The 26,369-nt window shown below is 35.1% G+C and overlaps 1 protein-coding gene across 1 annotated transcript in view; it reads right to left on the bottom strand.

The window, feature by feature from the left end:
• Positions 1 to 258: 258 nt before the first annotated feature.
• The window catches only part of tyk2 (tyrosine kinase 2), a 33,525-nt gene continuing 7,414 nt past the window's right edge, over positions 259 to 26,369 (bottom strand). Inside the window, exons 2-24 of the mRNA XM_073838467.1 lie at positions 25,687 to 25,880; positions 25,460 to 25,583; positions 25,238 to 25,376; positions 22,670 to 22,833; positions 19,909 to 20,287; positions 19,677 to 19,832; positions 19,437 to 19,594; positions 19,248 to 19,362; positions 15,533 to 15,716; positions 15,266 to 15,384; positions 13,612 to 13,779; positions 13,447 to 13,534; positions 13,170 to 13,297; positions 9,868 to 10,003; positions 9,293 to 9,444; positions 9,067 to 9,217; positions 5,827 to 5,921; positions 5,546 to 5,738; positions 3,950 to 4,068; positions 3,675 to 3,847; positions 3,215 to 3,332; positions 1,533 to 1,643; positions 259 to 1,440 (exon numbers count right to left, since the gene is read on the bottom strand). Coding sequence (XP_073694568.1) covers positions 1,297 to 1,440; positions 1,533 to 1,643; positions 3,215 to 3,332; positions 3,675 to 3,847; positions 3,950 to 4,068; positions 5,546 to 5,738; positions 5,827 to 5,921; positions 9,067 to 9,217; positions 9,293 to 9,444; positions 9,868 to 10,003; positions 13,170 to 13,297; positions 13,447 to 13,534; positions 13,612 to 13,779; positions 15,266 to 15,384; positions 15,533 to 15,716; positions 19,248 to 19,362; positions 19,437 to 19,594; positions 19,677 to 19,832; positions 19,909 to 20,287; positions 22,670 to 22,833; positions 25,238 to 25,376; positions 25,460 to 25,583; positions 25,687 to 25,861 — 3,489 coding nt within the window. The 5' untranslated portion in view covers positions 25,862 to 25,880 and the 3' untranslated portion in view covers positions 259 to 1,296. The remainder of the gene's footprint in view (positions 1,441 to 1,532; positions 1,644 to 3,214; positions 3,333 to 3,674; positions 3,848 to 3,949; positions 4,069 to 5,545; positions 5,739 to 5,826; positions 5,922 to 9,066; positions 9,218 to 9,292; positions 9,445 to 9,867; positions 10,004 to 13,169; positions 13,298 to 13,446; positions 13,535 to 13,611; positions 13,780 to 15,265; positions 15,385 to 15,532; positions 15,717 to 19,247; positions 19,363 to 19,436; positions 19,595 to 19,676; positions 19,833 to 19,908; positions 20,288 to 22,669; positions 22,834 to 25,237; positions 25,377 to 25,459; positions 25,584 to 25,686; positions 25,881 to 26,369) is intronic.

Consider the following 26,369-nt stretch of genomic DNA (forward strand, 5'->3'; position numbering starts at 1 on the left):
AAAAACATTAAAAATCTTACCGTTCAAAAACTTTTGACTGGCAGTGGCAGAAATCTGTCATTTCACTGGAAGATTGTGTTACAATACTTTGTTTATGGGTTAAAACAAAGGTATACATGGATGAATTCATCACTCTTCACCATAAGATCAATACCATATTAAAATAGACAGGGTGAATTTTCATTTCATGACTATTTCTGAATGAATGAAAATCCAAAAGGATCCACTTATAAATAAAAAGCCTCTCAAAAGACTGTATCTTGGTATACACTTTCAGTAATTACATTTATTAAATGTAAAGAGTTTTTATAGATACATTCAGTGGGACATTAAGACTATAGCATTTCACACCGGAAGATGTACAAAAGGCCATAAAACGTAGGAAGAATTGCACATTTTTCGAAAAGAGAAAATATAAATAAAAAAGAAAAACATTCAAAGCGGCATTTATATTATACTGTAAACATCTAAATTCATATTCTTAAGGCCTTCAAAATAACAGCCAGTCACAGTCTTCGCTTACTCCCAATATATATATATATATATGTAAAACAGCAGGACTGGGGAAAAAGGAAGTAAACTAGAAAACAACGAAACACCTGAGAGTATTTACACAATAATATGTTACATTGTGAATGAAATAAAAAATGAATAACGTTCACAACCATGCATTCTTTGGTTATTATGGTTTTAACACCAAGACACTTGACTTAAAGCAACAGTATATACTGTAGTTCTGTGTATTTTTGCGACCCCTACATTTAAGTGAAGAACTCACTGTACACTGTTCTTACACTGGACAGCTGAACATGTGCATTTGTTGCCACAGTGACACATTTTACCCCTTTGGCAGGATTTAAGAACCCGCTCACCAAACTTACATGCAAACAGATGTTTGCGGTGGAGTGTGGGAAAGAAACAGCCAATCGCCTTCTTAGAAGTCACTGATATTTCAAGGTAAAAACGTACATACATTTGCTTTAAAGAGCACTTAAGGTTACAGTTACCTTTTTTCCACTGACAGAGGCACTGTGCCGATGCTGGAGCTGACGGCTGAAGAGTAACAGCAAGTTAACTTATCGTTCACCTCTGAAGTGGCTGAAAGCAAAAATTTGTCTGGGTCCAGCACAAACACCAGCACAGCTTCAGTAGAAAAAGAGGTACAGTATTTGGGTTCCCTCAACTGAACATTTAAAAAAACATCCTCTTTTCTAAAAAAAAAAGTGTGGTCAGGCTCATAGTGCTGTGGTTACAGGCTATCTGACAGCACACAGAGAGAGAGAGCGAAAGAGCAGGTCAGCGATGGTTGAGCTGAGCGAGTTGCACAGACGGTTGCTGTTTGTACGTTCGCCGGATGTCCTTCAGAGACTCAGCCAGGGAATTGAACGATGGACGCTGCCCAGGGTTGAAATCCCAGCACTGCTCCATCAGTAAATAAACCTGTATTGAGAATTGCAAATAAATATGTAAAAATACTTGAGCTGTATTTTTTTTGCATTTATGAATATTTGTGCTGCCTAGTTTCACAGTACCTCACGAGGACAGTCTCGAGGGCACGGCAATCTCTCGTTTTTCTCCAGGAGGCTAATAAGTTTAACCACGGTCATCTGACCATGGACCAATCCCATCATCTCAAAGAATTTCTATGGAAAACAAAGTCATCCATCAATTTGCAAGATGCTGCAAAGGTAAAGGAATAGTTCACATTATTATGATTTGCTGGCTGTTTACCACTACTAACTCCTTTTGGCCTTGGTGCATTGAGTTTAGTTATTATTAAAGAGATAGTTCACTCAAAAACTAAAAATTACCCCATGATTTACTCACTCTCAAGCCATTCTAGGTGTATATGACTTTCTACTGTCAGATGAATACAATTAGAGTTATATTAAAGAATGTGCTGTCTCTTCCAAACCTTATACTAGCAGTGAATGGGAGATTTTTGAAGACCAAAAAACTGCATCCATCCATCATAAAAAGTACTCCACATGGTTCTGGGTTGGTCACTTCCACGTTTGCCTACACCCCAGTTTTAAATATGGATATTTTTCTTACACAAACACATTGATTCACTTCAGAAGGCCTTTATCAACCCCCTGGAGCCATGTGGACTATTTTTTATGATGGATGGATGCACTTTATTGGACTTCAAAATCTCAACAGCCATTCACTGCCATTGTAAAGCTTGGAAGAGGCAGGACATGTTTTATTATAACTCTGATTGTATTAGTCTGAAAGAAGAAAATGACCCCATGATTTACTCACTCCCAAGCCATTCTAGGTGTATATGACTTTCTACTTTCAGATGAATACAATTAGAGTTATATTAAAGAATGTGCTGTCTCTTCCAAACCTTATACTAGCAGCGAATGGGAGATTTTTGAAGACCAAAAAACTGCATCCATCCATCATAACAAGTACTCCACATGCTTCTGCGTGGTCACTTCCACGTTTGCCTACACCCCAGTTTTAAATATGGATATTTTTCTTACACAAACACATTGATTCGCTTCAGAAGGCCTTTATTAACCCCCTGGAGTCATGTGGACTATTTTTTATGATGAATGGATGCACTTTATTGGACTTCAAAATCTTAACAGCCATGGACTTCAAAATCTCAACAGGCATTCACTGCCATTGTAAAGCTTGGAAGAGGCAGGACATGTTTTATTATAACTCTGATTGTATTAGTCTGAAAGAAGAAAATCATAGACTCCTAGGATGGCTTGAGGGTGAGTAAATCATGGGGTAAATTCTTTCATTTTGGGTGGACTATCCCTTTAACTGCTGCTGCCTCACACTAGGGTTAACTAAAAACTAAAACCATTTTAAATGTTACTTGGGGAAAAAACACTTACTCAAAATAAAATAAAATATGTGACCCTGGACCACAAAATCAGTCATAAGGGTCCATTTTTAATATTAATATTTGGCCGAGGTACAACTATTTGAAAATCTGGAATCTGAGGGTGCAAAAGTATTGAGAAAATCATCTTTAAAGTTGTCTAAGTTCTTAGCAATGCATATTACTAATCAAAAATTAAGTTTTTATATATTTAAGGTGGGAAATATACAAAATATCTTCATGGAACTTGATCTTTACTGATTTTTTACGATACTTTTGACCAATACAATGTATTTTTGGCTATTGCTACAAATATACCAATTATAGCAAAAATGTTGATGTGATAACATTCTGATGTGAGAAACATACCGAAGGGGGGCTTTGACGATGATTGCAGTGGGTCAAAATCTCATAGAGGGTCACGGCAAAGGACCAAACATCTGAGGCAAAGGAAAACTTGCTCTCCTTCAGACACTCTATGGCATACCTAAAAAACAAAAATGTGTTTTGAAATAACTGCTGTTTGTTTTAAACCCAGAGGTGATTTTGTTATTTCAAAGATAAACAAGTCCAGAAATAAATGTTAGGTTGCAAATGTTTTTAATCTTTTTCTTATTAAATTGTTTTATTTTTGGTGGAATTATTCAATAATTGTGTGGATCGATAGCAAACATACTTAATGCTTTCACTGAGTGACACCACGATATGTCTAATGCCGTCCATAAATCCATTAACAGATCACATTGCATTGATAAAAGCATTCTCCAGGATGTTATCAACATTAGAGAACATTACCCATCTCCCCAAGCCTCCAGCTAATACAGCTTACCAGAACACAGGGCTGTCTCCGTCCTCACGAACACGATAGTAGATCTCTCCTTCGGGAATGTACTTTGTCAAGCCGAAGTCACCGATCTTAACCACACCTTCATTCTCCACCAAAACATTCCGTGCAGCCAAATCCCGGTGGATGTAGCGTTTGGAGTGCAGATAGTCCATCCCCTATGGGTGTGGCAGTACAGATCAGATTGCACAGTAAGGACCATTCGATTAGCTGTATTAGCTTCGGTATGACTTTAAAGGGACTTTTAAAGAGTTTCTCACCATACAGATCTGCTGTGCAAACAGGAGATTTTGAGCGATTCCCAACCGATGTTTAGGCAGGTACTCTCTAAGGCTTCCCAGGGGAAGATACTCCATGATTAACTGAACCACCTGTCCACCTGAAACAAATCAGTAAGTGTTTGAACCTTCTGTAATAGTTGCATATGAGTCCTTTAGTTGTCCTCAGTGTGAAAAGATGAATCTTATCATACAGTCGTCAACATATAAAATCATACAGTCATTGCTGGAAAGGGTTCAAATACACAAAAATACACAAAAAAGAATTTAGGACAAACAAAAGGACTCATAAAAACTGTCACTAAACAAAAAAAAAAAAAAAGAACAGCTGTGGATCATTCAGGTAACAACACAGTATTAAGAATCAAGTGTATATAAACTTTTGAACGGGGTCATTTAAAAAAAAATTGAACTATTATTTTCTCTTGTGGACTATATGTAAATATCTTTTATGTGAAATATCTTAGTCAGGTACATAAAAAAATACCATGCATTTTGTATAATCCCTCTTATTTTAGTAATATAATTACCATTTTGCAGATTCTTTTGCCCTCAACTGTATATCTTGTAAAAATGGTATTTATCAACATTAATCTGTACACCAGAATACAGAAAGCTAATAAACATGGACTAACAGCCAATAAAATAAACATTTACTGAAATAAAACAAAATCCAGAGACTTTAATTTCAGCTAGTTTCCAAAAAACATGTTTCATTTTCAAATAATTTAGTTTAACTTAATTACTTACTTATACTAAAATACCTGAAACTAAACATTAACAAAAAATTTATATATACTAGATAATAAATTAAAACTAACTGAAACCAAAATTGAAACTATAAAATACAAATCTAATTCAAATTTTTTTTAATAAAAAATAATAGTATCTCAACACTGCCTACACAATAGCTGTTTGTTAATCCATTTTCATGATGTTTTTCTATTTCAAATTAGTTTTAAAAGAGTTCTTCCCAAATAACAGGTGTATTTTATCTGTCTAGCATATATATATATACATATATTTAAAAAAAATTAAAAGAATAGTTCACCTAAAAATTTAAATTCTGTCATTCATTACTTTTATACTTTTTACTTTACCTTTATGTTGTTCCAAACCTGTAATACCTTCATTCATCTTCGGAAGACAAATTAACATATTTTTGATGAAATCCGAGAGCTTTCTGACTCTGCATAGACAGCACTGCAACTTAAAAGCTGAATTAAACCAACAAGCATATTGTTTAATAAAGTTATTGTTGTTTCTCTGCGCACAAAAAGTATTCTTGTAGCTTCATTAAATTACGGTTGAACCACTGATGTCACATGGACTATTTTAATGATGTCCTTACCAACTTTCTGGACCTTGAACGTGGTAGTTGTGTTGCTGTCTATGCAGAGTCAGAAAGCTCTCAGATTTCATCAAAAATATCTTAATTTGTGTTCCGAAGATGAACAAAGGTCTTACGGGTTTGAAACCACAAGACGGTGAATAATTAATGGCAGAATTTTCATTTTTGTATGAATTACACTTTAATTTTATGTCGTAAGGGCTTTTAAGTTAGAAGCTTTGGCTTACCCAGTTCAGTACAGCACCCCTTGTATTTGACAATATTGTTGTGGTAAAGTGATTTGAGTATCTCGATCTCCTTCATCCAAGAATCGTGGAGGCTACTTCCACTCTCCTGTTTCAAGGCCTTCACCGCCACATATTCTCCCGTTCCGTCATTGCCAGGGTCATAGACATACAGCATCACCTTTCCAAAATGTCCCTGGAAGCAAGTCACAGAGTGTCATATGAAACTGAAATATGATGATAAGACCTGAACAAATTAATCGAGCAGGAAACTGTAAACTGACCTCTCCCAGATCCCTGATCTTCTTCAGGTAACGTTTGTAAAAGATGCTGGGGTCTCTGTCAGGGAGTGACTCACATTCGGATGAAATGTCTGGATCTGGAAGAAAACAATAAGATATCCATTTCTGAAGTCACAAACAAAAATGTTAACATGGTATTAAAGGGATAGTTCTGAAACACCACTCTCTCGTGAATACATGTACAACAGTTAATGGAAGCTAGAGATTTCGGTTTTGTGGATTTTTTCTTACACAAATGCATCAGTTTGTTTTGGAAGGCCTTTATTAACATGCCAGAGCAGTTTGGAACACTTTTTATGATGGATGGATGCACTTTATTGGACTTCAAAATCACAACAGCCATTTACTGCCATTATAAAGATTGGAAGAGCCAGGACATTTTTTTTTAAATAACTCTGATTTTATTTGTCTGAAAGAATAAAGTCATATACAACTAGGATGGCTTGAGGGTGAGTAAATCATGGGGTAATTTTAATTTTTGGGTGAACTATCCCTTTAACACTATTATTATGGTATTCAAGTAACTTGGATTACCATAAATATATAGAACAGAAATATATTAATAATTCAGTACTATGGTTTTACCTCAGAATGTGTCAATTTGTCTGTCAATCAATTTGGTTGGTCTAATTATTGTTAATAAGCAATATGATGGCTAATATAAACTGATACTCTTTTAAAAATGTTTCCACAATAAAGTTATAGTTCAAATTTCATCACTATATTTTAAATATAAAAGACAAATTATTGTAATAATAGTTGATAGATGATAAATAGCTGTTACTGATGCAGATTATATGACTAAAAGACTAAAAAAGGTCAAAAACAGTGATATAACAAAATTAAAACTCTTGGCTGAAACCAAAAATGAACAAAAAATCTGAAATACACTTTAAAAAATTTTTTTGGAATAAATACACAATTTTGACTAAAACATTAATGCCATGAATACATTATGAAATACACAATCTTTTTTTCATTAACATCACTATAATAACATCTAAGCTTCAAGAATTTTGAAATAGATGTTGCCTAGTGCATTATTGTCTTTCTGTTTCAGAAATTCTGTTGCAAACAAACATGTTGGTTTTACTATCACTATTATGATGTTCAGATAAGGAATGGCTAACAGTAATCTTAAAACAAACCCCCTTTTTTTCTTAATAGAATAAAAGGATGTTTTGCATTTCTGGAGGACTGACAACACGTTCTTTATTAGTAGCAGCAGTAGCTTCTAGGTTTCTAATTGCATTTAATAGCCTCGCAGCTTTGTGAAAGAACAGAAAAATGCTTGTAATTGCTTTCTAGGGGTGTGATGGTACACAGAAGTCACGGTTCTGTACGTACCTCAGCTTTGGGGACATGGTTCAATACGAGTTCGGTACAATGCGAAAAGTATTTTTTCATTGATTTTGAACAGAAATGCTACATACATGTACCATGAGCAGTTGTTTTTTATTTGAATTAGAGTGTATAATTTCAAGATTTAAAGCAAAAACAGAATAGTCTGACTTTAGATTTGTGAAATGATGCTATATAACATGCCTGCACAAAACAAAAACAGCAAACGGACTGAATGAAAATTCAAATTAATAATCTGACAGCAGGTGGCGCTTATGGAACAGCAGCGATATAGAGTTTCCTTGGTTACTGCTTTAAACAAAGCCATGCTTATAAACACTGAATTATATGGCAGTAAGAGGAAAAGAAAATTCCATCAAAACATTTTTGAAGATGCTTAGTTCCTCTAAGACAGTGGTTCTCAACAGGGCCCTGGAGAGATCGGAAGGGGGGCGCAAATTGTTTGCGAGAAAAAACAGACAAGGCATTATTTGGGTACTGGGTGTATTTTATTGCATTTCACGTTTCATGTAGAACAGATATTCTAAACCGGCGGGCCACCAGGGTGCCGCGAAATAGCTTAAAATTCATTTAAATATTATCCTAAAATTGTTTAATTTCATTATTAATGTTTTAAGTGAAAATGATCAAAGCACGGTCTCTCTCGTGTTCTGTGATTGATTGCTTCATCGCACTGTTAAATACAGACTGAACGGCAGCTCAAAACTTTCAACCGCTGCACAAAACTTCATTTTAGAGTCCTGCAAGGGACATATTTTTTAGTCCCGCATCCGCAAGTTTCTGTCCCGCTCCCGCAGAAATATATGTTATTTCGTCCTGCTCCCGCCCGCGACATTCATGTTTTGTCCCTCTTCCACCCGCAAAAGTAACCTATTATACCCTGCCTCTGCTTAATTATTTTTATCCACGGTGTGGATAAAACGTCCCGCGAACCCGCTCCTACGTCCCGATCTAAATCAAATTATTCGCGATACATGCTTTAAAGTCGTCGGAATCAAATAATTCCCCATACGCGCTTTGAAGTTGAACGTTCTGAATATGGCCGTAATATGGCCATATTCATAATATGGCCGAAGCAGGCGGAGTATTATCAGAAATGAGTTCCCAGCTAGTTTAGCATTTGCACATGTGCTGCGTGGTATTACTGCTCCTGCTTCGGCCTTACGGCAGCAAACTTCCTTGACTATTTCGCCGGAATGGGAGTGTAGTTCCTAATCTTATCAGCCTAGAAACTCGCAGCTTTGCATTTCCACCGGTCTTAGTACACGATATAACTACAGAAGAGTCAAGTTTTAAATAGGACAAATATGGAAACTCGTTGGTCATTTTTGAACGCGATGCTATTGGTCTAATAGGATTCAATGATCTATGCTAAGCTATGCTAAATGTGATATCGCCAGAACAGGAGAACGGCTGAATGGATTTCAAAACGGTAAAAATCATCTTATTAACTCGGGGGGAGTTGGAGAATGAGCCTATTTCCAAAAAAAGTGGAGTGTTCCTTTAAAAATAAGCATCTTTAGAGGAAATGTCAGGTATTGGGGGGCCTTGCAAAATTGACCGAAGCAGGAGGGGGGCCCGGCCTAAAAAAGGTTGAGAACCCCTGCTCTAAGAGATACATTCATATAAACCCCCATGTATTTTTCTTTCTATATTTCGAGCGTTGCAAACAGTGAGCTTGATCTGCCTGCTACAGTATTTTTGATTGACATTTAGACGCCTATCTGATTTTCTATATTTTTTATTTGGGCTAGTTAAATTAATTTTCGGGCTACCGGAGATTTCGAAATTTTGCGAGCCCTGCATAATACATCAAAACAACAGAAAAACCTCACACATGCATGATTACGCAAGACTCACTTTTAATCTGTATCTCTGTTAGCTCTCTCAGAATGGTCCGGAAGGATGGCCGTGTAGCGGGGTCATATGTCAGACACATGCTGATGAAGCTCGCCAGCTCTTGAGAAGACGGTACCGCCAGGCGACTCTGCGTCTCATAGAATCGCTCTTTCTGTAGACAGAGAAGAGCACATGTGAAAAAAGAGCAAGTGTGTGGTATCAGGTACACAGCGGGAGGAAGCCATACCTCAGGCAGTGTGCTACCGCTGATAGGTAGATCTCCGTTGTTGCAGATTTCCAGCAGAGTTGCTCCGAAGCTCCACTGATCGGCGGCGCTTCCTATACGGGCCCCGTCGGCGATACACTCCGGAGCGATCCATGGGATGCGCTCCACGCGTTCTGCATGTGAAACAAAGACTTGTTCTGGGTTGCTTCTAGACTTGATTTATCAGCCATCAGGTGAATTTTTGGCATAAAAAGTATACAACGTACATGATTTAAGATATCATTCATGTCTATATCACAAACAGTGTGCCGAAAATTCATAATTAGGGTTTCTATCACTGTACATTCTGGACAGTTGCTTCACTGTTGTAAATATGATCATCCTGACATTAATAAAAGTGCTTGACTAAAGGAAGTGTGCATCACCATAAGGAAGTGGTTGGTTCGTAGCTTCCTGTTCTATGAACCATGAGAGAATCTGATGAAGTAAACAGTAGTGACAAGCGGACTGAGGCAACTAGAAAAATGACACAGATAGAGGGGTACAGGATGTACTCTTCTCGACAGTACGTGTGAATAACAACAGTTCTCGCTTACCTCCACGAGACAGAGCCGACAGAGAAATGCCAGGGTCGCTGAGCTTCACAAACGGAGACGTGCCGTCCTCCAAACCCTTCTTGACCACCAGAATATTCTTGCCACAGACATTCCCATGGACCAAACGCTTTGTTTCCTGTGAAGAACAAGGTCATGGATGGGTCAATCTTACAAGGAAATAAAATAAAGCTTTAATAAAGAAACAACATTAATAATAACTATATATTGCATTTGGATTTTGGATTTCATTACATTCAATCATTACTAATCTCATTTTCATTCATTCAATCTGCTTTAAATATATATATTGTTAATAATTACAATTACATACTTTAGCATTTTTTTTTTTACATTACAGTAATAATAACTGGGCTTGTCAGTAATGTTACAATGGAAAAATGTCCCTGAATATAAGATTCAATTTCTCTTAATGCAAATACAATTTCTTATATTAGTAACTGTTCATTTGATTTAGAGGTGAAATATCACAAATATTTCTTAAAAATGTTTTTAATTAGAAAACATCAAACATATTTCATTAATCATTAATATTTAATTAATCTTTCTTGAATTTCAGTAGTTTTTTGAGTTTTACTTTACTCATTAAAATATCAAATAATATTTTTAATATTAATGTTGCCATGCAAAAACAAAAATAACACTACAAAATGCTGTAAAATTACTTAAATTAAATTACTTTAAAATGTAAATTATTAATATTTAAATAATATTTATTTTTTACTGAGTTTTACTGAGTTCATAAAAATATCAAATAATATTTGATTGATAAAATGATGTAAAATAACTTGAATTAAATAATTAATATTCACATAATATTTCTTACATTTTAATATTTTCTTGAGATTTACTTTGCTCATAAAAATATTAAATATTTTAAAAACACTACAAAATTGTGTAAAATGACCTGATTGAAATAATATTATAATTTTAATTATTAATATTTAATTAATATTTCTTGAATTTCAAATTGTTTTATTTAACTTTGCTCATAAAAATTACGAATGGTGTAATTACTTAAATTAAATAACTTTAAATTGTTAAATTATTAATATTTATTTAATATTTCTTGAATTTCAATATTTTCTTGAGTTTTCTTTGCTCATAAAAATATCAAATCATATTTTTTGATATATAATGATGTTCCCATGCAAAAACACAAACACACAAACAAATAAAACTCTACAAAATGGTGTAATATGACTTGAATTAAATAACTTTAAATTGTTAAATTATAAATATTTATAAATTTTTTTTATCTAATTATATTTTTTATAAATAATGTTCCCATGCAAAAACACAAACAAAAACACTTAAAATGGTGTAATATGACTTAAATGAAATAACGTTAAAAATTTTAATTATTCATATTTTTTTATATTTCTTGAATTTAAGTTTTTTTGTTTTACTTTTTTTATTTTTTGATATATAATGTTCCCAAAAACACAAACAAAAACACTACTAAACTGTGTAATATGACTTTAATTAAATAACTTTAAATTGTAACATTATTATTATTTAATTAATATTTCTTGAATTTCAATATTTTCTTGAGTTTTCTTTGCTCATAAAAATATTAAATAAGATTTTTTAAATATATAATCTTCCCATGCAAAAACTGAAACAAACACTACAAAATGGTGTAATATAACTAGAAGTTGACCATTATCGGCCTGGCTGATATTTATGGTTATCGGTATTGCTTATTTTCAAAACCAATTTTCAGATAAAATAATTTAAAAGCAATTAAAGACAGTTTTTGTCAGAGCCCTTGTTCTTCTTAACTTTGACATTAATTTTAATTAATTTTAATTAATTTGTAATAATCGGTAACGGCATCAGCCCTAAAAAAAAAAACACATATCGGTCGCCCTTTAAATATGACTTCAATTAAATAACTAACATTTTTTAATTATTTGTATTTAATCAATATGTCTTGAATTTAAGTATTTTTTTGAGTTTTTCTTTACTCAGTAAAATATCAAATAATGTTTTATATATATATTATATTCCTATTCAAAAACACAAACAAACAAAAAATACTTTAAAATGGTATAATATGACTTTAATTAAATAATTCATTATTATTATTATTATTATTATTTAATTTATTTTTCTTGAATTTCATTTTTTTAATATACAATCTTCCCATGTAACACAAACAAACACTACAAAATGGTGTAATATAACTAGGGGTCGACTGATTATCGGCCTGGCCAATTATCGAAGCCCGAAATTAAGCATTTTTATGGTTATCGGTATTGTTCATTTTCAAAACCAATTTTCCAATAAAATAATTTAAAAGCAAGTTTTTGTCAGAGCCCTTGTTATTATAACTTTGACATTAATTTTTATACCAGACACATTTTGGTTCAAAATATCAGTTATCGGTCTACTTGATTTGTAATAATCGTTATTGGCATCAGCCCTAAAAAAATACACATATCGGTCGACCACTTAAAGGTTGTATCAGCGATTTCAAGCCTGAAACATAAAGTGTCAAATTCAGCTGACCTTTCTTCACGATCCACTCGATGCCTGCCCCATAAATTGACTGTAAAAAAAATGCGTCTCTGTGGTCAGCCTAGGGTCCGAGATATGCCAAAAAAACAATCGGTGCTACCAACCTTTCCACAGCAAAACAAACCGTGTTCCAACCAATCAGCGTCAGGGGGTTGGTGTTGTGGACTTTCGTACTGGTTCAGGGATGTGAGGGAGGCAGAGCGAAAGTCCACAAAACCAACCCCCTGACGGTGATTGGTTGGAACACGGTTTGTTTTGCTGTGGAATGGTTGGTAGCACCGATTGTTTTTTGGCATATCTCGGACTCTAGGCTGACCACAGAGACGCGTTTTTTTTTACAGCCAATTTATGGGGCAGGCAGCGAGCGGATCATGAAGAAAGGTCAGCTGAATTTGACACTTTATGTTTCAGCCTAGAATCGCTGATACAACCTTTAATATGACTTATAGAAATTATAATAACTTTAACATTTTAAAAGAATTAATTTTTAAGCAATATGTCTTGAATTTCAATATTTTATTGAGTTTTACTTTACTCAAATATCAAAGAATATTTTTTATATATAATGTTCTCATGAAAAACCAAAACAACAAAAACAAAACAAAAAAATTTTTTTTGGATTTTAGGGTGCAACGTGACAATTTTTGCGTGATTTACTCAAGCAGAGAGTAATAATGCAGAATGATCGAAAGAGATTTTTTGGCAATTATTGATATAAGCTGTTCCATTTAAAAAAATCTCATACTGAATTAATAACTCACTAGATAGCAAAGAGCGCTGGCAAGCTGTTTAGCCACAGTAAACTTCCACTGCGGAGTGACATGCGCCTTCTCTCTGTGCAGGAACACATCTAATGGGCCAAACTCCACAAACTCCTCCACCATGATGTCTGTTCACATAAAAACAGTAGAGTCAACAAATACATAATGTGTTTTGCAGATGGTAAAAACAAAAAAACAAAAACACAAAACAGTCAAAAACAGCTTTGACGACACTTGTGGCCTTTAAAGAGGAAGTCAAAAAGGGCAAAGCACTTACTCTCAGATCCCTTAACTGAAACTCCATGCACAAAAACCAGATGACAGTGTGACACCTGACTCATGAGACTAGCCGTCTCGAAGAATGCCTAGACATAAACACAATCAGTGAGATATCATCCATGCTTTCACTGTTGTTTACGATACACTATAAGATGACTCTTACTAGTGCTATATCCTTGTGGCTCTGGTCCAGAATTTTAAGGACAACCCGGAGGCCTTTTACGTTGCGGTGATTGTTATTAGACTCGTCATCTTCATCCTCTAGTGAACTGTGAACCTTCAGCCAGCCCGAGTAAATGTTAGTCCTGGTGCCTCGTCCCAAGTGCTGCTCCTGCATCCATGAAATTAGGTAAAAAAAAAAAAAATTTCAGTTACGGTACTTTATGAACCAGGAGTTATCTTTTTCTCTTTGCTATGTGAGGTTCACATTCTCAATAATTTGTGACTCTGGACCGAAAACCAGTCATAAGGGTCATTTTCTTTTAAATTGATGAATAAATAGGCTTTCCATTGATTTATGGCTTGTTAGGATAGGACAATATTTGGCCGAGATACAACTATTTGAAAATCTGGAATCTGAGGGTGCAAAAAAATCTAAATATTGAAAAAATCACCTTTAAAGTTGTCCAAATGAAGATCTTATTATTAATCAAAAATTAAGTTTTTATATATTTACAATAGGAAATTTACAAAATGTCTTCATGGAACATGATCTTAACATCCTAATTATTTTTGGCATAAAAGAAAAATCAATAATTTCGACCCATAAAATGTATTTTTGGCTTTTGCTACAAATATATCAATTCTATTTAAGAGATTTACATTCATTATTTCTTTCAAACGATTTGTAAAAAAAAATTAAAATTTTCTTGAGTTTTACTGAGCTCATAAAAATATATATATTATTTTTTGACATATAATGTTATGCAAAAACACAAACAAACAAACAAAAACACTACAAAATGGTGTAAAATAAATTAAATTAAATTACTTTAAAGTTGAAATATTTCTTAAATTTCAATATTTTCTTGAGATTTACTTTGCTCATAAAAATTACAAATAATTAAAAAACTAAAAAACACTACAAAATGGAGTAATGACTTCAATTAAATAAAATTAAATTGTTAGAATTCTCGTATTTCAACATTTTCTTGCCTCATAAAAATATTAAATTATATTTTTTAAAATATTTTTGTAATAATATTCCTATTCAAAAATACAAACAAACAAAAAATACTTTAAAATGACATAATATGATTCGAATTAAATAAATTTAACATTTTTAATTATTAATCTTTAATTTATATTTCTTGAATTTCATTTTTTTTGTTTTACTTTGCTCATAAAAATGATTTAAAAAAAAAATGCAACTGTTCCTCATTCATGATGGCATTTCTATCACAACAAAAAAATGTTTTGCCACTAATAAAGAACTTAAAAGACAATGCCAGTGAGAGCAATAAAATAAATAAATAAAATGTTTTTTATTGTGTGTTATTGCGCAATATATTTGTGTAATTTCCAAACCAGTAAAATCACAAATTAGTAATTTATAATTAATTAAAAAACATAATTACTATATTTAGAAAAAAACATCAAAAAGATCATTAGTGTCAAAAGTGCCCACTCCAACACATTTGAAATATGAAAAACTACATGATATCTAGAAAAGTGTTTGCTGTCTGTCTGCTTTTATTTTATCAGTACAACCAATCTGCCAAAGTGGAATGTATGAAAAAGCCCCTTATCAATGGTTTGTTGTTGTAGTGCTCAGCTTATGAGGATAAGGAGGTGAATGATTGTGTACTATCACATACCTTTGTAATTTCCTTGTCCTTAATTTGATGAAACCGCAGTTGGCTCAGGTTTAGGGTGTCAGAGACCGTTTTAATGCTACTGTTCGCACCCTTTCTCATTACGAGAAGGTTTGATAGCTCTGCAAGAGAACCATAAAAACCCGTTAACAGGATGACTCACCAAATGATAAGAATCTTGTACTTCTGTGGAATTCTTCCTAATCAGAGATGCACTCCAGGATGACTCATAAGTTTGATTGTAAAGCCAAGCAGTAAATACACACTCACCTCCTAGTCTGGGCAGGCAGCACTTCTTCAAAGTGAAGCTGTCTTCTCCAGACTTCAGCACGAAGGTTTTTAAGCTATTGGTGAGCTCCTTTATGCTGGAGAACTCTTGATCCCATCCTTCCAGCTTAAACATGGAGCCCTTCTGCGTAATTCTGAACTGTTTGTATGCTGGATTTTCCACATCCTGTCAGAAGTCAGTCAAAAGTGACATTAAAAGTTGTGATGAAATGCATGTAGCGACAGATCTTTTCTTTTGTACATCTAAGCGAAAGAGATTATCAAAAAAGAAAAAATGTAGGGTGGGGACTTTGTTCTATGCAATGACTGTTGATAGAATTTTTAGATGTGGCCGCTGCATTCAAAAGTGGAAGAGTTGAATCTGAGCTTGTAGTCACTGGAACAAGCGGCAAAGAGTTCAAGCAGACTCAATGATTGGAGAAGTGTAGCACATACCACCAAAGAGAAATCTGTCATTTTTCACCAGAAGAGCTACACTATATTGCCAAAAGTATTGGGACACCCCCTTCTAATGAACAGGTTTGACTACCGTAGTCATTTCCATGAGTACAAATCTTGAAGTTTAAGCATATAATGATATTTTAGGGAACTGTGTGCTTCTAATTTTATAGCAGCAGTTTGGAAAGGACCCTTTTCTATTCTAACATGACAATGCCTCTGTGTATAAGGCAAGGTTCAAATAAAAAATTATTAATTCAGTCAGCGTGGAAGAATTTGACTGGTCTGCAGAAAGCAGAGTCCTAATATCAGCTAAACACCTCTGGTGTGACTTTAAATGCAGACCTTGAGCAAAAAACTCACCAATGATTCACCAAACACCAATGATTTGTACATGCACTACATGGACAAATTATTGGGACACCCCCTTATTTAGAACAGAAAAGGCACTTTCAAAACTGTGGCAACAAAGCTGGAAACATAATTCATGTATTAATAAACTGCATTTCTATCTCTGTTGCAACAGTTTTGGATTTGTATAAAATAACTGTACCCATATGTACAAGTCGCTGGTGTTTGGTGATGAGTTTTTTTTAGTTCAAGGTCTGTATTTTAAAGTCACACTAGAGTTGGGATTAGGACTTGGCTTTCTGCAGACCAGTCAAGTTCTTCCACACTGACTGAATCAATCATTTCTTTTTGAACCTTGCCTTATACACAGAGGCATTGTCATGTTAGAATAGAAAAGGGTCCTGTCAAAGCTGTTGCTATCAAATTACAAGCACAAAATTCCCTAGAATATCATTCTGTGCTTAAATGTTAAGATTTGTACTCATGGAAATTACTAAAGTAGTCAAACCTGTTCATTAGAAGGGGGTGTCCCAATACTTTTGGCAATATAGTGTACATTGTATATTACATATGTATACTGAACACATGCATATTATGGTCTATTTGCCTGTTTTATCATCTGCCAAGTGACTATCGCATACTTCAAAGGTAATATCACAATCTCTCTCAACACGGCCCACAATTTCATATTGTTCATATGTGAAGCACACAAAACGCGGGATGTGGGCCATTTTACGCAATAGGCGACACCCAATTTGCAGGGAATAGGCAGGATTTTTAAGCGTAAATTTAAGACTTTTAAAGACCTTTTTAAGACCAATTTACACCATATTAGCAGAGTAGGGCAATGTCTATGGCAACATATTAAACTGTAAAATGACAGTAAAAAAAGCATGATTTACAGTTCAGATGCAGGTTCTCACAAAACAAAAAGTTTTATAAAATGATAAACTTCACATTTCAGCCTTTAAAGGATTAGTTCACTTCCAGAATTGAAAATGTTCTGATCATTTACCCACCCCTATGTCATCCAAGATGCTCATGTCTTTCTTTCTTCAGTCGAAAAGAAATTAAGGTTTTTAAGGAAAACATTCCAGGATTTTTCTCTATATAGTGGACTTCAATGGTGCCCAATGGGTTGATTGATGATCCAAATTGCGGTTTCAATGCAGCTTCAAAGGGCTTTGTGACTTGATGCATTGCATAATCACGTTAAAAAGTGTTCTTCATCTGTCTACTCTGGTTCAAATAGGTAGGGTAGGGTGAAAAACTTATCTCATTTTCTCCTATAACTTCTAAATTAAAAAAATGTTGTTTGACAACATTTTTTCTTCAATTTTTGTAAAGGATGTTTGACTTTCTTTGCACATTCGCTTTGCAAACACTGGGTCAGCACTTCCACCTACGTCACGCGTGACCTTTCCAACGTGGCTGCATAATGTGTGAGGTTGGGCTGGTGCAAGACGAGCGCATTTGTGGTTAAAAACTATTTTTTTTTAGCGTTTTGCAAGATAAGATCATGTAGAGCCTTTTGAAGCTCCATTGAAGCTGCAATTTGGACCTTCAACCTGTTGGCCACCATTTAAGTCAACTATCTGGAGAAAAATCCTGGAATGTTTTCCTTTAAAGACCTTCATTTCTTTTCAACTGAAGAAAGAAAGACATGAACATCTTTGATGACATGGGGGTAAGTAAATTCTCAGGAAAATTATATTCTGGAAGTGAACTAATCCTTTAAAAAGTATCAATAATTTCATTAATTTAACAATTCTTATCAATCAATTATTATATTTAACTATATTATTAAATATTAATTAAATAACAATTATATTTTACGGTCTTAATTGTTTAGATTTTCATAATGCATTATCTTCTTGTCAATCCACCAGTTCACATTTACAACTCTGTGCGATAGCAGCATGGAAACATGGGTTGATTTTCACATTGGTCTGAACAAAAACAGCAGATGGTCTTGTTGAAAATGCAAATTTCACAACGGCAGAAATACAGCAGTTGGTAATGACAGCAGCAGCAGAACACCTGACTATGAAAGGAGAAATGCTCATGTTTATTTACTCAAATCACACCCTTTTGAAGTTTAACCGTCAAATTTCTGACCACATAATATGTAAATGGCATGTGATTGTTTGAGAGTTGTGTTTCATAATTTGCGGCAGCCACTAAAAGATTGTTCACATTGTGGGCCAGATTTACTAAAAACCTTTTGGCGTTAAAATAGTGCTGTCAAGATTGACTAAAAACATGTAATCAAGAATTAGCACTGAAAAGGTGTGGACAGTTATTTTTGCCCCTGACCTTACCTTTCAGACGTAAAATTTATGGGAGAAGAGTATTAAAATGAATCACGCAATGCGTTTTACTAACGTTTGCACTTGTCAAATTAATGGTATTTGTAGCATTATTTAACGGCCAATAAATGTCTTAAAGCAGGCAGCACTGCTCTTGGTAGATTGTGCTGGTCATTATGGAAATGAGATGTTGCGTCCGTGTTCTTTAATGTGCACATTGTCAGTATATCATACGCAGAATTTTCCTCTCCCATCGTGCTTTTATGGATTTGCAATCTAATGCTAATTTGCCCTGTTTACTAAATATGGCTCTATGTGTCACTAGCAAACTACAAAGTGCCAGGATTCTCAGAAACAAGCTTGACCCTGTTATGTTTCTTCCAATGGAAATGAATTGTAAACTCGAGGTTGCCACCTTTCAAAATCAAGCCAAAGCATGTTTTCCTGTCTATCAAGTAAATTCCTTTTACATGCACAAGCTTAATTACGAAGCACAACTAATATTACTTAACACATTACGCAATCATTTCACAATTCTTTAATTCCACCAATCAAATCCCTGTCAGGGTTAACACCGAAACCCCTAACTAGAGCATTACCTTTGTCCGACTCAGAGACGCCAGGATTATGCGATGGTAATCCAAAACACTCCAGCGCACAATAAACGCTCCCTCATCTGCTTCTTTCTTCAGTTTTTGAATCACAAATTCATCCCTAAAGGCAAGGAACAGTGTCAATAAAATGTATATTGGACCACATGGATGTATGTGGAAATGTGAGTGACGTACAGTATGGGTCCGTGCAGGTCATTGGTCACACTAAGAACCACTCTTGGCGGAGCCACTTCGTGACAAAGATAATGATGCGCGTCGGTCGTAAGGCGGAAATATCCATCCAGCAGTGAAACCAGAGAGCGAGCCTGAAGACTAGAGCCCAAACGCATGTCCTGGAACACAAACATATGTAGGTGGGTCACGTATAATACAAACACAAAAGATGGAAACCAAATACAGCTTTACAGTGTTTACCATTGACATGTTGTCTTGGCGACTGATGCAGACGTTTATGCCTTGAATGGCAATAAGCGAGATCTCAGGGAAATCGCAGAAGGTGTTCCAGTTGTCCATTTCCTGTTCATCAGGCGACTGTGCTTCTCTGTTCTGATTATGAATATACTCATTACCCTGGAAAGTGGGAAGAATTTAAGAGTAGAGTTCTACTAGCAAAGAAGAAGGTTAAATATCTACTGTATCAACTTACCTCTTGTGCTGATTTGTTCCTCCACCATATGCCGGTTGATCCGGACACTCTGATCTCATAAGTAGGTTTACCGTTTACGGTTTCCTCAGAGGGAGTTTGAGTTCGGGAGGCAGTGAGGTATGACCCACTGCCGTCTCCATCAGGTCTCAAATCAAGACTCAACACAGGGAAGGTTTCAATGCCAAAATTTGGTGCCAGGCGCTCCAGCGTGGATATATACTTATACATGACCTCTTGCGATCCGAGTTTTCCCATGCCCACTGTGTGCTGCTGGAAAGTTCTCACAAAGTTCGTGAACACACGCCGAATACGGAACCTCGTCAGGATGTTGTTCCGAGCAATTTGTCGAGAAAAGGATAGAGGGATGCAATGGAGAAAGCTGAAAGATGGAGCACAAATATGTTAATATGCTTGATGAAATCAGAGTTTTATAGTCTTTACAGCATATTTAAAGGGAACCCCAGGTATTAAGACTAGTTTGGCTTAATATAACGTAAATGATGTCTCTTAGTGAAATATGTACTAGAAAACCAATTCAAGTTTTATGTTATTTAAAAACCCACACTGTTTCATACATATTTTGGTCTATGGGGGCGCCATTATGACGTAAAATGATTGCACTCGGTGAGCTACTGCAAAACTGATACGATGACTGGAGCTACTGAAAGAAATTACTGGTGGCAATAGATATAAGTGCAGGCTTAAAACAAATGCTGTACCATCGATTTGTCCCCACAGGGAGTCTAAATGTGGTGTCATGACAAGTGTCGGCATGTTTAAATGCTGTCAGGATGGCATCTAGCGTTTCTTGTCTCTGCCATTTGTAAGCTCTTCCAGTAGAAGTGGTCTACTAAAAGCCTCAAAGGCATCAGGGCTTAAGTGGAGAGGAAGTTTTATTCATCCACAGGCATCTTCCCATGCTTTTACCATTCATCGTATCAGTATATATCGAATATTGTGTATTCCGAGTTGTGTTGTGGTAAAAATAGCAACAGCTCACTGAGTGCAACCATTTGACATCATCGAAATAATGTCCCAAAATAATGGGGAAATAATCCCCATAGTCCAAAATATGAATAAAATGATGTGGATTTTTTAAATAATAGAAGACTTTCATCAGTTTTCCATATTTCAGTAAGAGATATCATTTACATTATATTAAGCCAGCCTTAAAGGTGTAGTTCACTTTTAGAACAAAAATTTACAGATAATGTACTCACCCCCTTGTCATTCAAGATGTTCATGTCTTTCTTTCTTCAGTCATAAAGAAATTATGTTTTTTGAGGAAAACATTTCAGGATTTCTTTCCATATGATGGATACAGTATCTATGGTGCCCCTGAGTTCAAACTTCTAAAATGCAGTTTAAATGCAGCTTCATATGGATCTAAAAGATCCCAGCCGAGGAAGAAGGGTCTTATCTAGCGAAACGATCGGTTATATACTTTTTAATCTCTACACAGAGTACACACAGAGCTAGACAAGATGAGCATTTGAGGTTCAAAAGTATATAAATTGTATTTTTTTTAGAAAATAGATAAGATAAGACCCTTCTTTCCTCGGCTGGGATCGTTTAGAGCCATTTGAAGCTGCATTTTGGAAGTTAAAACTCGGGGGCACCATAGAAGTCCATTACATGGAGAGAAATCCTGAAATATTTTTCTCAAAAAACATAATTTCCTTACGACTGAAGAAAGAAAGACATAAACATATTGGATGACAAGGGGGTGAGTACATTGTCTGTAAATATTTGTTACGAAAGTGAACTATTCCTTCAAGCCTTAATACTCGGGGGTTCTCTTTAAAGAAGTTCACATCATGAGGAATACATTTTATCTTCAAGATAAAAGAGCTTAATGTTGTATGAAAGCATATTGTAACTTCCTCCTTAGCGGGAAAAAACAGACTACTTATTGAAACTACGCTGGAAAAATGTCTCATTCTGTACTAAGGCAACTTGCTGACATCTGGTGAAGTAAATGTTGACACATAACCGCCCACTTCTACACATCACCAATGGCTTTTTAATGTTCAGAATCTTGGGCTGTCATGCGTGCAAGACCTCTGCATTTCATAAATATAAACAAATATTTACTTTTTAAGAGCAGCTCATATGGGTTTTCAAAAAATATATTTTTTGCAGTTTGTAACATATCTATCCTTCAATGTAAACAATCTGCGAAGTTGTTAATCAAACAAGTGCATTGTAAAGATATTGTCTCAAAAGAAAGAGTCGACACAAAATTGCCTCAAGATGCCATTCGCTGTAAACCCACTATTTTCTAAGAATGTGTCGATTAATGTGGACTGTCATTGTTCTAATGACTTTGTTTAATAATTAAGAATGTAACTTCAACATTTTTTGGTTTACAAACTGAGTTGTTTCATCAGTTGTCACGTTAGGTTTACAGTTTAGCAGCTAAGCTTTAGCTGTGGGCATGATTCGCTTGCATGAGTGTTAAACAAAATGTTTTATGTCATTATTTTAAGAACGGATTGGAGCACTATATTATTGTTTTATGTAAAGGTGAGGGTTGCCAGGTTTTCACAACAAAACCCGCCCAAATGCCATTTAAAACTAGCCCAATTGTGTTTCGAGGGGGGTCCCCTGGGGTGTAAAATATAGGGCCCCTGTAATGACAGCCCACCAGCTGTTTTATAAATTATAACACTCTTGAATAACATATCTTTTAATTAACTTTCTCTTTAAATAGCTTTGTTTCAAACCATTCTCTGAACAGTAACGAAAGCTGAAGCCGCACCTGGTCTGCTTGGCCACATCCTGTAGAGAAGACCCACTTTGCAGTGCAGTGTAGGAGAGATGAAGCACAGCCATACCTAGACATTCATTCTTAAAGCGACTGATCTCTTCTTCTCCCTTCACTGCATCCAAACGTGTCAAGTCATTCACAAAATCATATTTCGCCTGGTAAGAGAATCAACAAAATCAACTTAAAAGACTAAAGTATCTTGCATCCACTACTAAATAAATATCAAAAATTATATTTGGTGGTTGAATCATTTTTGGTTTAACTGTACATGCAAGTTCAGTCACTGATAAATAACCAGACAAAAAGAGGGAAAAATGAGGAAAAGCTATTACAATTACAAGCAAACAATCTTGATTCACTAGCTAGAAAATGTACTACAGCTATGTTACTTCAAACAATGTCAGAAACAGTTGAGTCTGCACCAAATTCTATGTCAATAATTATTAGGTGCATAGACTTAAGAAATAAGTTAGAATCACACATCAATATTCAGTCTAAAAGGTTTTACTGTCAAACTTGCATGGTGCCACACACACAAAAATTTTTTTTTTTAAATATGTGCACAAAAAGCAGAAGCAAAAATTTCGGACCCCACAAACTATTTTAGTGCTAACTGTCCAGTTACAGTAAAGCAACATACACAATTATTTCATAACATGAGAATAACTAAAGATAACAGTAAAAAAGTGGGAACAGGGCTCTACAGTGCAACCATTCCAGTTGCATTTGCGACTGAAAACTACTGCGTGCGACTATGACAAATATTCATGATAACAATCCCAAACACACCAACAAGATGACAACTGCCTTGCTGAGGAAGCTGAAGGTGATGGGGTGGCCAAGTATGTCTCCAGACCTGAACCCTATTAAGCACCTGTGGGGCATCCTCAAGCGTAAGGTGGAGAAGCACCATGTGTCTAACCTCCAGCAGCTCCATGAGGAGTGGAAGAGGATCCCAGCAACAACCTGTGCAGCTCTGGTCAATTCCATGCCCAGGATGATTAAGGCAGTGCCAGTCAGATAACAATGGTGCTAACACAATATATTGACACAAGTTCACTTAGGGTGTATCCACTTTTGTCGCCAGCTATTTTGACAATAATGGCTGTATGTTGAGTAATTTTCAGGGGAAAATAAATCTATACTTCTATACAAGCTGCACATTGACTACTCTACTCTAAAATATATCCAAGTTTCATTTCTATAGTATTGTCCCTTGAGAAGATACACTAAAATGGTTGCTGAAATGTGAAAGGTGTACTCACTTTTGTGACATTGTCTGAATGAAACACTATTGCCTGACCTGAAATTTTGACATTAAAGATGGCATACAGTACAGACCAAAAGTTTGGACACACCTTCTCATTCAGGTGTGTCCAAACTTTTGGTCTGTACTGTAGATATGAATTCAACTGAAAAAACTTGTGAAAAAATATCTTTCTGGTGGTCAAATAGCAAATAGCAAATAGTGGAGCTCTGCAGCCACCTACTGGTAAAAGTATTTTTTTTTTTACTTTTAAAACTGGATTTTCCAAAAGATGGGCAAAAATCTTACACTAAACCATGTGAAATTATCCATGTTATCCCCATGAATTAAAGTTAGAAATGTGGGTCTTTTATAAAGTGAATTTTACATAAAAAAGCAGTTTTTGTATGAAAACCCATATAAAAAATATTTATTTATTATTTTATTTATATTTAAAAAATATCACTAACCCACTGAAAACTGCACAAATGTAGAGTAAAAACTTTAATAAACAGAAAAATATACAGTACAGACCAAAAGTTTGGACACACCTTCTCACTCGAGAAGGTGTGTCCAAACTTTTGGTCTGTACTGTACTTTAAATAAAAAATGCCATTAGAAAGGTTTTTTGATTGTTGATCAAAAGGTGCTTTTAAATTTTTTACTGTGCTCCTAAATTTTTGCATACACACACAAGTGCTTCTAATAAGAAAAGTAATCATAGAGCCCTGAGGAAGTGTGTCAAACACTGTGTTGTTCCTGGGTGTGTGTAGAACCTGCAGCTTTGCATGCAAATGTCACAAAGCTCAGTTTTTGTTAAAGTCACAATGAAACGGAAGTAATTAAATGTCAAATAACAGAGTGTAACAGATTATTGAAAACGGAAGAAAAAAAAAACAGGACGGGGGACGTCATTCTATACATCGGTTGTTGATAGTATTCCTGTCATTTTCACCAGATTTTGTTTAAACATTACAAGGTTACAATTATTTTTAAATACAACATATCCACCTGCACTTTGTTACTCTTTTCGTTATTTCCCTACAGCGGCTTATGAACCAGAAGTCTCACACATTACCAGAAAACAATTTCCCACCGCATTGAAAAAGAAGGTGGAAACAGGGATGAATCATTCACAATTAGATCTATAACATGCATTTAGAAAATGAGTCAATTTCCAATGCATGGCGAATTTAACAACAACTCTGTTCATTTCAGCCTGACTTTAACTGTTTATCTGGCACCTTTAAGTGCACGTTTAGTTTATGAATCTGAAAAGTAATGAAAGAATTTTTAGAGACTGTAAAAATCACCTGAGCAAAGAGGTATTCCAAGGAAGTCATCTCCAGCAAAGGAGCCATCACCGGATCTGCCCCGGTTCCAGTCCGTAATGCATGACGTGTAATTACCGGTTCCTTTTCTACTAATCCGTGCCAGTTACGGAAGTAAAATCTACAAAGCAATAAAGTTTACTGATGATTAACACCAATTATAAATGCATAAATCTCTACATGTGCACGCAATCTCATTTTTACCTCATACGGAAATGCAGCAAAAGTCCAGATTGTTTTTTCGCAATAAATTTGTGATTTGGACTGTACCAACACGAGGATGCAGGGTCATACAGAGCAAACAAGGCATGACAGACTGGAGTAATCCCTGAGGGAAGACAGAAAACATTTTAGATGGATGAAAGCAAAAAAAAAAAGAAAAAAAGAAAAAAAGAAGTCAAGCTTTTACTGGCACCCACACCCATACCTACCCACAGCCTTTGCTGCGTCGATGGTGAGATCTTCAGCAGTCACCTCACCCTCTTTGTAAGACAGGCAGTGCTCTCCCTCTTTACTCCAGAAAAGAAACACATGGACCCCAGGACCCTCACACTGTCCAGAGAACGTGTGAGCTCTGGATTTTTTTGAACGTCCTCGTCTAGACATTATACATTGAGTCCAGCACCTGGGGCAACAACATATAAGAATGTTCACGATTAAAAACAATGAAGAAAGCTTGGTTTAAAACACTTGCGTCAAGATCTTAGAAATGCACTTTTTGTATTGGTTTCATTTTCAATATCGAATGTTGCAACCATCCAAAATCATCCATTTAAAAAAATGCTTTTCATAAGAGCTTACAAGATACAAGCCTTTGTATACATGAATTGCCTTTTGAATAAAATTATGAAAAATTATTTAATCCAGACAAAACGAAAACAGTGTCTTAGCTATCATATCATAATGTGAGAGGTTCTCTAATCCTCAACTGCATTCTGGGACCATCATGACACTTTTGTTTTAAGAAAACGGGGGTAGCAGGTTAAACATCTTGGATAAACCACCCAGGTAAGTGTAAACTTATTTTTCAACTTTCGATTTCAAGATAATGAGATTATTTCACAGGGTATGTCAATAGCCATAGCAACTTATTCTATAAACGTGACTTGCTCCG

Source organism: Garra rufa, chromosome 1, assembly GCF_049309525.1.
Source record: "Garra rufa chromosome 1, GarRuf1.0, whole genome shotgun sequence".
NCBI lineage: Eukaryota > Metazoa > Chordata > Actinopteri > Cypriniformes > Cyprinidae > Garra > Garra rufa.